Source organism: Balaenoptera acutorostrata, chromosome 1 (assembly GCF_949987535.1).
Source record: "Balaenoptera acutorostrata chromosome 1, mBalAcu1.1, whole genome shotgun sequence".
Classification (NCBI taxonomy): Eukaryota; Metazoa; Chordata; class Mammalia; order Artiodactyla; family Balaenopteridae; genus Balaenoptera; species Balaenoptera acutorostrata.
This window is the reverse complement of record NC_080064.1, coordinates 97,057,704-97,070,456: the sequence shown is the minus strand read 5'-3', so window position 1 is coordinate 97,070,456 and position 12,753 is coordinate 97,057,704. Positions and strand designations below refer to the sequence as shown.

The window sequence follows — 12,753 nt, the reverse complement described above, 5'->3', positions numbered from 1 at the left end:
CTGCCCAGAGGCGCTAGGCAAGATGCAGATGCAGGAAGAGAGGCGGGGCTGGAGCAGAGTGAGCTGACCAGGAGTGGGGAGAAGCCAGCCTCCTGCTCCTCTCCCGGCCCTCAGTTAGGCAGGCTCACACTGTTCTAGGGCTGATTGTGTCTGAAGCGACCAGCCGTCTTCCTCCCCACTCAGCAGCAGCAGCAGCAGCAGCAAACAGCTTCTCCATCGCCAACCCAAGACCCTGCACAGCACAGGGCACATTCCACTCTCCTCCTTACACGGGCAACAGAGTCCAGCAACCTCTGTGCCCAAGGAGGTGCTCCAAAAATCATGCATTAAACATGGGACTGAAGCCAAGCTGGTTAGGTCTGGATTCAGAAGGAACACGCTTGCTCCAACCCTTTGCAAGAGAATCTGCCGGGAGCTTGCAGATTTCTGCGCTACGCCTCCCACCTACTGAATCAGAATCTCGGAGGGTAGGACCTGGAAACAGCATTTTAAACAAGCTCCCCAGAAGGGCCTGATGTCCCCAGAGTTTCAGAACCACTGGCCTCAGGCTTGCTTGTAATCTCACATTCCCACATCTACTAGGGTGTCCTAAGAGGCTGGAAGTGAGGAGGAAGTAGAAGGTGGAAAGGGGATGCTACTCCCCAAACTGATGTGACAGGGATGTGCCCGAGACCTGGGGTCAAGTGTCTGTTTCAGAGGGGGCGGCCTGGACAAGGGCCTAGGGGCAGCAGACAGGCCCCCGGTGGGCCTCTCCTCCCACCCCGCTTCCTTTGTCAGTTTCCACATGCATAAACACACTCAGTCAAGCCCAGTCACTCCCCTCAGAATTTGCTGTATCTCCATCCACAGTGCTCCTGGACCCGACCTCAGCCACCGTCCACCACGGCTCTCCCTCTCCCAACAGAGACCCCACCTGCCTCATTACTTAAATAATCTTTATTTGTCATGCACTAGGAAAGATGGGATTGTATGAAACACTGCACTTCATAGCAAAGGCCTCGGTCCAGAACACAACACAGGAGACCAGGTGGGATCCAGGTCTGGTCAAAACTCTGGGGACCACAGTAGGGATACTTCCCTCAGGGCTGGTGGCAGATCCAGGACCCTCCCGCTGCAATGGCCCCAGACACAGCACAGGGCAGCTGCCCCCTCCCACAGAGGCACAGGAAGCTGACACCAGGGGAGCACATGGACCAGAGGAAGGACGGTGAAAGCTGTTGGGCAGTGACTTGGCGGAGGTGGTGGTCCAGCACCTCCGGGGCCTGAGCCCAGGCAGCCAGGGCTGTGACTCAGCCAATTCTACCTGCTGCAGATCCCTGGCAGCCCGTGCCCACAACATACGTGTACAGGCCACACCTGACTGCCCCCCAGCCACATAAGCAAGACGGAGGCCCAAACTCCAGCCCCAGCCAAAGCTCAAATTTGCCCAAGCCAGGACCCCAAGGGCCAGAGGGGCCAGACGGCCACAACCATCCCTGGCTCTGTGGACACTCAGATGCCCGCAGGACAGCCAGCCTTCAGAGGATCCTGGGACAGGTCCACCAGTAGGGCAGACCTCAAACCTGGGCCATCGGGTGCCACCTGAGCCAAGACAAGGGTAAAGCGGCTCCTGGGCACCATTTTCCCTGGGCACCATTTTCCCTGGGTGGCACAGATACAGGTAGAGACATGCAGGACAGAACAAAGAAGAACAGACACATGCAGAGACCACAACAGGGTGGGAGGGGTCTGAGGACAGAACGTGGTCAAGGTGCCGAGACGCGGGGGCACTGTGTGGGCCAGGCTCACTGAGGCCCTGGGCTCATGGTGATGCCCGCCTCCTCCGGGATGGTCTCCAGCATCTCGCTCTGCACGGCCTGCGTGATGAGCGCCAGCTCCTGGCACAGGGTCTCATGGCGGTAGCCCACACGGATGTCCGGCACATTGGTGCGGCGGATGTCATTGCCCTCGGGGCCCTCCTTGGTATAGTTGGGTCCCAGCCAGTGGCTCTTCACCTGAAGGGGCAGGATAATGGGCAGGGCTGCAGCCAGCTCTGAGGGGCCAGGACCCCCAGGACCTTCCCAAAATGCAGAGCAGGGGAGGAGAGGGGATGCCAAGGGGGCGCAGTACCTTGTGGGAGAAGCCACTCATGAGCACACTGTTGCGTGCCAGCTCGCACATGTCGCAGGAGCTGAGCTTCCACACCTGGGTGGCGATGCTGTACTCCTCCATCAGTGGCTCCTGCACAAGCCAGGTTCCCTCAGGCAGGTGGACGGGGCCTGCCACCCGCCCCTCCCACGGACTTGCCACGAGGCATGCTGCACTCCACCAGCAGAGGGCAGCACCAGCCCCGAGACCTGCCCTGTCCTGGTGGCCTTCGTGTCCCAGGACACCCGCCAACCGGGCTGCCCGCCGTGTGCTGACCTTGGTGAAGTGGAACTGCAGGGGATCGTCGGTGGACAGTGAGACCATGAGGCCGCGGGACAGGTACTCAGGTAGTGGGTTCCGGTGGTAGCTGAGGAAGAGGCTGTTGTTGCTGAGCGGGGACATGGCGATGCCAATCTGGGCCAAGTAATACAGGTACTGCAGGACCGGGGCCTGGGCAGGCAACAGGGAGGGCAGGCTGTCCTCCAGGCTGGGGAGGACACCTGGTTCTGGGGGGTTACAGGTCACAGTGGGGGACAGGGGGCAGTCCAGGCTGGGCCTGAGTTGCAGAGGGTCAGTTACAGCCAGACTCCAAGTTGGGGCCTCAGTGTGGAGGCTGGGGTCCAAGCTGGGGAGGAGGACCAGTTGCTGAAGAGGCTTGAAGGGCTGGGAGGAGGGGAACCACTGGGAGGGGAGGCTGGGGTGCAGAGCCTGACCTTGCGCAGAAGCAGCCCATGCGAGATGTTCTCAGCCAGCATGAAGGCCGACACCAGATGGTGGATGGGCCCGGCCTCTCCACAGTGCGGTCTCAGCACAAACGTGTGGAAGCCCCTTTGCCTGGGGGGCGTGAAGACAGCGTCAGGTCCCAAGCCTGGCTCGCCTGGGCTCCTGAGCCCCCCCCCCACCCAGTGACTTTGTGGGCCTAGGACCAGGGGGCAGGGGTAGATTCTTGGCTGCGAGGGCTGAGCCACAGAGTCCCGAGGGCAGAGAACCCATCCGATCTAAGACTGGGGCCAAGAGGTGGGTCAGAGATCTGGTGGCCCCAGCCCACGGCAGGCCCAGAGTAAGGCCTGCTGGCTGAGAGCCGGCAGGGCAGGCAGAGACACGGCACCAGCGGAGCCCAGGGGCAGGCACCTGCGCAGGTGGTTCAGCATGGCCATGTTGACGAAGGTGTAGTACAAGTAGTAGGCATACGGTGGGTTGTCCTCCTCCACCCAAGCCTCGGGGAGGGGGCTCTCCAGGTTGAAGATGTGGTTCTCAGGCTTGGACTCATCATCCACGCTGTCAAAGCCGTCCACCTGGCACAGGACACTGGGGTCAGGTCCAGAGCCGCAGCCGGGCCTGAGGCAGTGTCCCCCCCATACCCAGCCCTGGGCCACGCCCTCACATGCTCCAAGAAGAGGTGCAGCTCCGGGTGGCTGGCAGGGTGGATGGTGGCCTCGAACAATGGCAGGAAGATGTTCTCCAGCATCTCCTGGAAGTTGGCCAGCTGGCCCTTGGTACGGTACACGTCACTGCAGGCGAGACGAATGCACACAGGTATGTGTAGGTCAGGGCAGAATCACAGAAGCACTTTTGCGCCATGTTGGGTGGGCCGGGCGGGACAGACCGTGAGTGGACCAGGGAGTCCCTCCTGTTCTGAGGGCTCGGCTGGGATAGGGGAGGGTCAGCCATCCCAGGAGGGCAGGAGGAGGCCCTGGCCTCTTGACCTCTGCCCCCCACATTCCCTCCCACTCCAAGGCACACTCACAAGAGGCGGGGCACCTGCACGAGCCAGCGCACGTTGGGAGAGTGTACGCGGTGCATGACGGCCCAGCGCGCCAGCTTGTCCCACTCGTCCCTTGAGCGCCCGTAAATGGAGAGCCGCAGCTCCGCGTTCTGGTATTTGCTCTCCTCCAGGTCCGACATCACCTCCTGGGATGTGCGAGGCAACTGTCACCCTCAGGCTTCTCACCCGTCCCTGTCTTCGTGCCCACCAGGTGTGCTCAGTCAGACCCCTTCATGCCTCTCACTCACCCTCCCCACCCACCCATGCAAGCCCCCAGCTACCCAGTCAGGGAGGGCTGCCCCAGGCCGACGCTGCCCCTCCCTGTACGTGGGCCCTGGCAGCCCCTCCTCCCTACCTTGATGATGTGAGCAAAGTACTTCCCAGAAACCCTGTTGTCGGTCTTGATGAAGATCTCTCGGAGGACAGACTCCCCAATAGGGTTATATTTGGCATTGAACTTGTCAAAGCGATGGAAGGTGTTCCTGTCCTGGGGGAGGAGGGCAGGCCCAAGTCACCCCTGACCCCTGGCCCGCACACTGGTCCAGCCCCTCAGCCCCTGTACCACTGGGACGGACCGCGTGCACATCGAGCGTGTCCACACTCAGGTCGTAGGCAGTGAGATTCATGCTCTCGAAGACCTCCCGCAGCGTCTGCTCGCGACCCTGCTCCACGTGCACGATCTCCTCCAGGTGCCGCTTCATCGCCCGTTTGATGAAGCGCAGCAGATGCTTCTGGTTCATGCAGGACGAGGCATGGATGTGTGTGTCCACCTGGGGGGGAACGGGGACTGCTGAGTCCATGGGAGGCCAGGACAGTCCGGAGCCTGGGCGGTAGGATGGCAGAGGACTCTTCAAACTGGATGCTGGGTGGGGACCCAGGCCCTGGAGGGGGAGGCTGGGCAGAGGTGCAGGGTCCGGCTTGGGGGTGAGGGCCCACCTTGCGGATGTTGTAGAAATCTCGGTGTGGCACCTTCTTCTGGGCGGCCAGCTCCTTCATCTCGTTGAGCAGCACATGCATCTGGAACTTGGAGCTCAGGTACTGCAGCCGACGGTAACAGAATGACTTTCTGGGCAGAAGGAGAAGCAGGCAGGGGCTCAGACCCGCAAGGAAGCACCTGGGAGGGCCTGGGTGGCAGAGCAGAGGGAGGAAGCAGGAAGGTGCAGGCCTGAGGCTGCCAAGGGGGCAGCAGATGACGGGAAAATCTAGGACTCAGTGACTGAAGGGGTGGGAGACTGGGTGACAAGTGTCTGGGGCAGGGCTGGGGCTGGTAGAATCTGGGCTGGGAGGGGAGCCGAGTGTCTGGGACGGGCACAGACTCACATGGGGCCATTGATAATCAGAGCCATCAGCACATTGACATCTGCCACAAATTCCTGCAGGTCAGGGTACGGCAGCTCCACCTCTGAGCAGCTGGTGTGTAGGGAGAGCTTGAGTGAGGAGAGCAAGCCAGGCCCTGTGGGCCCTCCCGAGCCGATGCAGCCCGCCACAGCTTCCCCCCAGCATGCCCCACGCCCCTCTTACTGCTCATCGGGTTCCCTGCGGGTGTAGACGTGAACCACACCCTGCACCACACGCAGACCCAAGCCCAGGTCCCCAGGCATGGTGCTTGGCTCACAGTGCTCATACGGGTGCTGCTCCAGCGCAGGGGGGTGCACTGGGGCATCTGCAGGGGTGAGAAGGGTGGAGTCAGGGCCAGGCCTCTTCCATGCCACCCACTGCGTGGCCCAGAGCCCCAGCAGGACAGCTCCTGCCCCTGCCTCCACCCCTGCATGCCAAGAGGCTGGAATGAACTCGGGTGTGGGAAGAAGCAGGCAGGTTGAGGTTCCTAGGCACCAAGCTCAGGGAGCCTGGGATACCAGGGCACTTGGAGTAGGACAGGGATGGGGGGTCCCACCAGCGGACACAGGGGTGTCCGGGCCCTGCTCATAGGTCCGTGTCTCCAGGGGCTTCTCGGCCAGCTGCTGCAGGTACCGGCGGGTGGTGGGGCAGACGCTCTGCAGCGACAGGGCCATGTACTTCTCCCGGATGAAGAGTGCCCGCACCACGCTCTTGGCTGCGTCCAGCAGGTCTGTGAATGGCACCTGGAGACGGGGACATGGAATCACTCTCCTTGGTCCCAGTCCCAGACCCGGCTCACTCTCACCTCTTCCCTGGGCCTTGACCCCAGAAACTCTCAAACCATTCTGCTCTCAGCACAGCAACTAGCTTCCAGCCAGACCCTCTGTCCCTCCAGCTTCAAGAAAGAGAAACACCCTCTCTGGCCTCTACCCCCAGCTGCCCAGGCTCGGGAAGCCCACCAGGATCCAGGGGACGGGGACACTCACCCCACACTTCTCCTCCCCAGAGATGGTGACCCGCTGAAATTCCCGCTCCAGCACCACATCTCGCTCCCACAGGCCCCGGTCGCCCTGCCCCTCACGCTGCTCCTTGTAGAGCCTACAAGTGGAGGGTACAAGGGAGGGGCTGGAGACAGCAGTGGGATAGGCCCCAGGCCTGCATCCCCCGCACCCCTCTGCCCTCCTCACTGGAGGTCCAAGTCACTGTCTGTCTTCAGGAAATCTTGCTTGGCCCGAAGCAGGATGTCCGGCTCCAGCCTAGAGGTGGGAGGAGTGAGAGGTCAGGCAGCTGATGAGGCCCTTGCTCCCAGGTCCCTGCACTGTACTAGGTGCCGTGCATGTGGTGTCACCTGTGGTCCTCACAGGGATGTAGAACACTATGCCGTGGGTGCTGCTCTTGCCCCACATCAGAGATGAGGAAGCACACCCAGAAGTTAAGCAACATGTTCCAGGCCACGCTGGTGGGTAGAAGACGGAACCAGAACCCAGCAGCCTGACTCCAAAGCCACTTCACACCACTGCTCTGTGCCGCCTCCCCAGGGGGCCCCAGAGGGAGGACTGGTTGGAAGAGTAGAGAGATGGGGCTCTGCAAGCGTCTGGATGGAGACAGAGGGATGCTGGGCAAACTATCCTGTGTCCCTCCCCCCAACCCCACGCTTCCTGTGCCCCCCACCCCATGGCCGCCTGGCTGTGCCCCCCACCCCATGGCCGCCTGGCTGTGCCCCCCACCCCATGGCTGCCTGGCTGTGCCCCCCACCCCATGGCCGCCTGGCTGTGCCCCTCACCCCATGGCCGCCTGGCTGTGCCCCCCACCCCATGGCTGCCTGGCTGTGCCCCCCACCCCATGGCTTGCCCCTTGAGGCGGCCTGTCTGGCTCTGAACCTGGGGGCTTACTTGACATCCTGGCTGATCTGCCGCTCCAGGCGCTGCCGCCGCTCCTCCAGCTGCTCAATGGGGCTCTCCTCCGGGAACTCGTACGGGGCGCTACGGAGCTCGCTCTCAGCCAGGGAGCGGCTGAACAGCTCCTGGTGGGAGGAAAGGAAGGGTCAGTGTGGCCTAGCCAGCAGGGTCTGGGGATGGGGTGAGGGCACAGGAGCTGGGGGTACCTGGGACAGGCTAGGGGATCAGGGCACAGCCAAGCGTGAAGTAAAGGGACAGGTGAGGTGGAGGACGGGTGAGGGGAGCAAAGACTAGGCGTGGCGGCAGTGATGGGGGGACACAGGGTGCGGTGCCAGGCGATACCTCGGCGATCTCCTTGCATTTGCCATCCATAGACGTGCGCAGGTCGAGCGGGAAGTGCTTGAGGCAGGGGGCAGGGCCTGGCAGGGATCGGGCAGACTGCAGCGGAGGGGCCCCCAGCCCACCCCGAGCCTCTGTGGAGACAGTGATGCAGGGTCAAAGGGTGAAGGGCAGGGCCTGGGTGCACTGGAAGCCCTGGGCCCCTGCCTGCCCCAGGCCAGCCCCGGAGAGAGGCCAGTCCCCCCTCAGAGGCTGAGGAGTGAGCCCGCATGTGGACCTCACCTGCATTCTGGCACGGGGACCCCTCACCCATTCCAGGCTCATGGGTGGGGCCACGAGTCTGCCCCTAGAATAAGTGGATTCATTCACCCCAGGAAGAAAAATCTGAATCCTGGACTAGGGGCCACCCCATCAGGCCATGAGAGAACCTCCATGTGAGTACCTGCTACAGGCAGGCACCCACGTGTCCATGTACACACACACACACACACACACACACACACACACACACTCCCTCCCTCCCTCCCTCTCTCTCTCTCTCTCTCTCTCTCTCTCTCTCTCTCTCTCTCTCTCTCTCTCTCTCTGTCTCCAGGCGCTCATTAAGGCCACACCAGCGATGCCAAGTGCACAGCTTCCAGGGCAGACAGTCCAGGATCAGACCTGCCTCTGGACCAGGAGATCCCCCTCTCAAGGGCCAGGGTCTGCGGCTGATACCCTAGACCTACAGAGCCTGGGGAAGCCACAGCTGCCACTCAGCTCTGACCTGGGGACCAGCCTTCAAGGGAAGAGGAAGAGAGGAAGTGGAGGACCTGGTTGGCAGCAGGAACCCTACCTCCTCCCTGGAGGCCTGCCCTCTCCCCCAGGACCCCAGGGCTGCCAAGATGTGGCCTGGCCCCAGCCTGCCCCTCCCACTGCTGGCTGCCCCTCCAAAGGGAGCTGCCACAAACAGTCTGCGCCACTCAGAGGCCCCAGGATCTGGGCCGGAGGCCCTGGGGAAGGGAGTAGCAGAAGCCAGAGTCTCTCTCCATGGAAGGAAGAATTCCTCAGCTTCCAACAGGAGGCTGGCACTAAAGGCCTTGAAGCTGATAGTCTAGAGAGGCTGCCTGAGCTCCCAGCCCACCCCAGAGGACCCTCCCTGGGCTCCCCAGCCCCACCCTCCCAGCAGGAAGCTCTCCCAGTCAGCTGTGGGGGGTACTCCCCTCCAGCACCCTCCTTCTCCCTCTCCACTGTGGCTCAGGATGGACTCGAGGCTCTACCAGGCAGCATGCCTTGAAGTCTCTGGGCCCACTTCCCAATACCCCAGAGTCCTGTCCTAAGGCTGGACAAAAAGAAGAGGGGGTGCCTGCCCCAGATCCAGGACCTAGCCCCCCCTCGCCCTGGTGCCTGCCTGGGCCCTACCTGCAGTCAGGCAGCGCCGGCCAGCAGCCCTGTGCCCCTTGCCCGCCTGTTTGCTGAGTGGAGCTGCAGCCAGTCCCCCAGGACAGCTCAGGGGCCGGCACGGGCTGTACCAAGTGCAGCTGCATGCAGGGGAGACCCTGGGATGACGGCAAGCAGGGGGCTGGGGAAGCTCAGGGGAGTAAAGAAATCAAGGGAAGGAGTATCAGAGTTGGGAGATAAGAGAAACCCCCAAACTGAACAGGCCCTTAACCTCTACAGTGCCAGGGCCCAGCCCAAAGTGGGGCCCCCAAGGGGGAGGAGCAGGGCAGGCCGATATGGGCAGGGCAGGCTGGCAGGGAAGGGACAAGCCTCCTTAAAATGCAGTGCCCTAGGGGATAGTGTGTAGGGCCTGGCTAGCCAAAGAGTAGGAGGGGACGAGCAGCCCTCCTCACCTCCACACCCAACAGCCCCAGGCCAGCTTCCTCTGCCCAATGGCCTTGTTTTGCTCACCACTGCCCTCTGGGCCCCTGACTACAGGGTCTCTTGGGAGAGACAGGGCCCCTGTTGGGGAGAGGAACTGGCTGGCAGCTGGGGTAGAGGCTCAGTCCAGGAAGGGACCAGTTACGGAGCTTCCCTGTTGCCCAGGGGACTGGTTCATGGCCCCCTAGACCTCCAGCCCCTGTCCAAGCCTATCGTCGGGGACAGACTGCCCAGGAGGAGAGGTTCAGAAGTGGGACTAGAATTTGGAGGACTTGAGTCTGACTCTGTTCGCAATTACTGGCAAGTCTCTACCTTCCGGAGGCTTCAAGTCTGCCTATAATGGGGTGATAAGGGGTCCTGCCCTGCCTAGCCACAGCTGCTATAAGGTACACAGAGATACGGCTCTGCAAGTGTTCTGGAAAGTACCATCATCTGTGATTATGAACTCCTGGGACCCTCCAAACACTCCCCACATGCAGTCCCACCCACTGGGGGCGGGGGGAGCTTCTGGGCCCAGCGCAGGCCAAGGCAATGAGCAGTGAGGGTGTGAAGAGAACAGAATTGGCAGGGTGGGAACACTGTCTCTTACTTGGAAGAGGGCAGAGCAGAAAGAGGAAGGAAGATGGACACCAGCTCTGCCCTCAGAGTGTTAAGACAAAGCCTAAGGCCCTTGCTTCCCCCAGGAACCCTGACCCTACATGGCTCCTCTCCACTTCTAACCCCCTCCAGAGAGGCTGACCACGGACCTCCAGGGCTGGTGTGTATCGGGTCAGCAGAACTGAGTCAAAGGCCCTAATCTCAACCACCTCTCCTAGCAGGGTGACCCAGGGTCTCCATAGAAATGCTGGCGTGACCAGGACAGGTTCTGGCATGCAGAGCCATCCCCCCAGCCTGCCAAGCCACCACACAGGGCTGCCGGGGTTCACTGGAGGTGACAGACAGGCAATAACCTCCACACTTCCTGAGGGCAGGTCTAGAAGACCCAGCTGCCTGCTGGTCCCTTCTCCCAGGGTCTGTGCCACAGCACCACACCCACACCCACAAGGCACACACACACACAAAGGCGTGGGGAGGGGTGGTCAAAAGCCAGAGGGGGCTACTCCCCAGCCATTCCCACCAACTCCAAGATTCTTGCCAACCTGTCTACCCACTTGACCAGAGCCCCTCACTCACTGCCAAGGCTGCCCCGGCAGGCAGAGAGGTACCCAAGGCTTTGACCCCCAAGAATCAGATGTTCCCACCATGTGACCATCCCAAGGTATACAGATCTAGCCTCAGGGGACACCCTCTGGAGGCACAGACCTGGGCACAGAGAACACAGACCCTCAGGCCAATACAGAACTCAGGCCAGCATCTTCAGTAGCATAAGAAAACCAGGAGGTAGGCATAAGCAAAATCAGTCTACAAGTACAGAGAGGTGCTCCGGGGGTGGGGGCACTGGCTTGACCTGGTCACCAAAGTGGGGGTGGTCTTCCCTTAGCCACAGGCCTGGGAGCAGCAGACGGCAGGTAGCTATCCCTCAGCAAGCACGGACCCAGGCAGCCGAGCCGTCAGGGCGATGGGCACAGCTGCACCACACTGCCAGATCCAAACGGTGCAGAGATGCCTACAGGAGTGGGAGCCGAACCAAAGGGTGCAGGAGCACACGCAGGCTGGCAGTGGCCCCAGCCTGAGCCCTCGCATGGGCCCAGCCCAAGGACACCCCATACTTCTGAGGAAGCTCACAAGACAGATCAGGAATGAACAAATTGCAAACAATAGATACAGTTGAGCCCCTAGACCCTGGATGCCGGGCGGCAATAAGTGTGCCCTAACATCAGACCCCCAGTAAGGGGGTTCAAGATCTAGGATCCTAGAAAGAGTAACTAACTGCAAGAGGACAGCCTGAGCCTGCCTGGTAAAGGCACAGCCACCAGCAGTGTGGCCAGTCTGCAAACTAGTCAGTCCCACACATCCCCCACTCCATTCACACACACTCCACATGCAAACAGTCTTAGCACATCCACACGCTGACACGTGTGCAAATACACTCTTGCTGCACCCACACCCACGCCCACTCCTCGTTACAGAGGACAGCATCCCCGACACAGAACCCTGTCACCCTCCACCCCACCTCCCTCCCCACACCACCTCCCAAGCCAGCTGTCCCTGGGAAGGGGACAAGGGGCACCACTGCAGAGAAGGTGCAGGAGAAGCCCCCCTCCTGAGGGTACCAGTGGCCTGGGCGAGAGGTAGGGGCAGAGCAAGCCTGAGGCCAGGAAGCACACACTCACCTGGTACTGCAGAGGAAGCCTGCAGGCTGGCCCGCTTCTTAAAGGGATATTTGGCCTTGGATTTGCCGGGGCCAGATGAATAGGATGCCATGGCTCCGGCCGCAGAGACGGCGGGGGGAGTGTGAGCCGCACCAGCTGGGCCTGGCTCTGCCACATCCAACCCCTTCCTCCGCCCCGCCCCCAGCGGGAGTGACTGATGCAGGAAGCAGAGGCCCCGCAGGCGGAAGAGGCCCTAGCCATGATTTCTGATGTTGTCTAGGCAACCTCAGGAGGGGGGGCCTCCATCCCTGCCCCTTTACCCCTCCCTTCCTCTCCTCAGTCCCTGGAGTGACACGGATGGTCGTGTCACTTGTTTCCTCACTTCCCCTGGGGGGTGGAAGTGAGGAAACAAGATGGAGAAGGGCCAGACCCAGCACTCCACAAAGCCCTCAGGAGCCTGGAGTCCCGAGCCCCTTGCCCCTTGCCCCTTGCCCCTTGCCAGGGCTCTGGAGCAAAAGAGTCAAAGTCCAGGCTAACTGGTCCAGCCAGCCAAGGAGAAAAAAAATAGTAATAGAGAGGGATCCAGCGCAAGCTCCCCCAAGCTCAGAACACTTTCCTCTCAGGGCCAGCGGATTCCATGAAAATCCAGCCCCTCTGGGGCAGAGTCCCCTTTTGTCCTCGTCTGACCCCCAGCCCCAGGGGTAGCCCAGCTCGGGGAGGATGGGGTAGAACCGAGAATCCCAGCCCAGTAGGGAGGAGCCTGTCTTGGGAAAATTCCACTGCCCAAAGAAGCTACCCTCTAGGAAGGCAGGGAGGCCAGGAGGCAGGGGCTTCTCTGGGGTCTGGGAAAGAGACCCCAGCGGCTTCTGACTTTTCCTTCTGTCTTTCCACACTCAGGCTCTGCTCTCCGGGCGCTCCCCGGGAGGAGCTGTCCGCCTTCCGTAGGTCTGCAGGCTGTGCCCACCCTCTTGTCACCCTGGACACTGCACTTCTCTGTCCCAGAGACCCTGTCCTCCTTCGCACGCGCACACACTCACCTGAGGCCATGCTGCCCGAGCCCTGAGGGGTACCGGGAAGTCTGCTCTCCAGGGTCTGCAAAGCCGGGAAGCCCGGTCGCGAGGGACGGGAGAAGGGCTGGGATCCAGACCCCAGCAAGTCACTCCAAGGGCCCCTGCCC

General features: G+C 61.7%; 1 protein-coding gene across 3 annotated transcripts; it reads right to left on the bottom strand.

Moving 5' to 3' along the window:
• Nucleotides 1-1,630: 1,630 nt before the first annotated feature.
• Nucleotides 1,631-12,753, bottom strand: AMPD2 (adenosine monophosphate deaminase 2). 3 transcript variants are annotated; one of them, XM_007169456.2, is made up of 18 exons: nt 12,614-12,753; nt 7,471-7,601; nt 7,123-7,253; nt 6,418-6,486; nt 6,217-6,328; nt 5,787-5,973; nt 5,414-5,555; nt 5,213-5,302; nt 4,829-4,958; nt 4,468-4,662; nt 4,248-4,379; nt 3,875-4,038; nt 3,512-3,638; nt 3,259-3,422; nt 2,841-2,961; nt 2,404-2,577; nt 2,110-2,220; nt 1,631-1,994 (listed from the first exon to the last, which is right to left on the bottom strand). In XM_007169456.2, exons 1-18 carry the CDS (start codon nt 12,621-12,623, stop codon nt 1,785-1,787), a joined length of 2,400 nt encoding a protein of 799 aa, XP_007169518.2. In that variant the 5' UTR covers nt 12,624-12,753; the 3' UTR covers nt 1,631-1,784. The 3 variants fall into 3 exon arrangements, with proteins under 3 accessions (XP_007169518.2, XP_007169519.2, XP_007169517.2); XM_007169457.3 differs by lacking the exon at nt 12,614-12,753 and adding an exon at nt 11,598-12,588; XM_007169455.3 differs by lacking the exons at nt 7,471-7,601; nt 12,614-12,753 and adding an exon at nt 11,598-12,588.

What these genes read in the sequence shown, in the direction of transcription:
- AMPD2 (XM_007169455.3), bottom strand. Translation starts at nt 11,837, where the DNA reads ATGGCTAGGGCCTCTTCCGCCTGCGGGGCCTCTGCTTCCTGCATCAGT. An exon ending in GACAGTGACTTGGACCTCCA is followed by an intron (nt 6,329 to 6,417) that starts GTGAGGAGGGCA and finishes CTCCACTTGTAG; the next exon opens with GCTCTACAAGGAGCAGCGTG. An exon ending in CGCAGGGAACCCGATGAGCA is followed by an intron (nt 5,303 to 5,413) that starts GTAAGAGGGGCG and finishes CCTACACACCAG; the next exon opens with CTGCTCAGAGGTGGAGCTGC.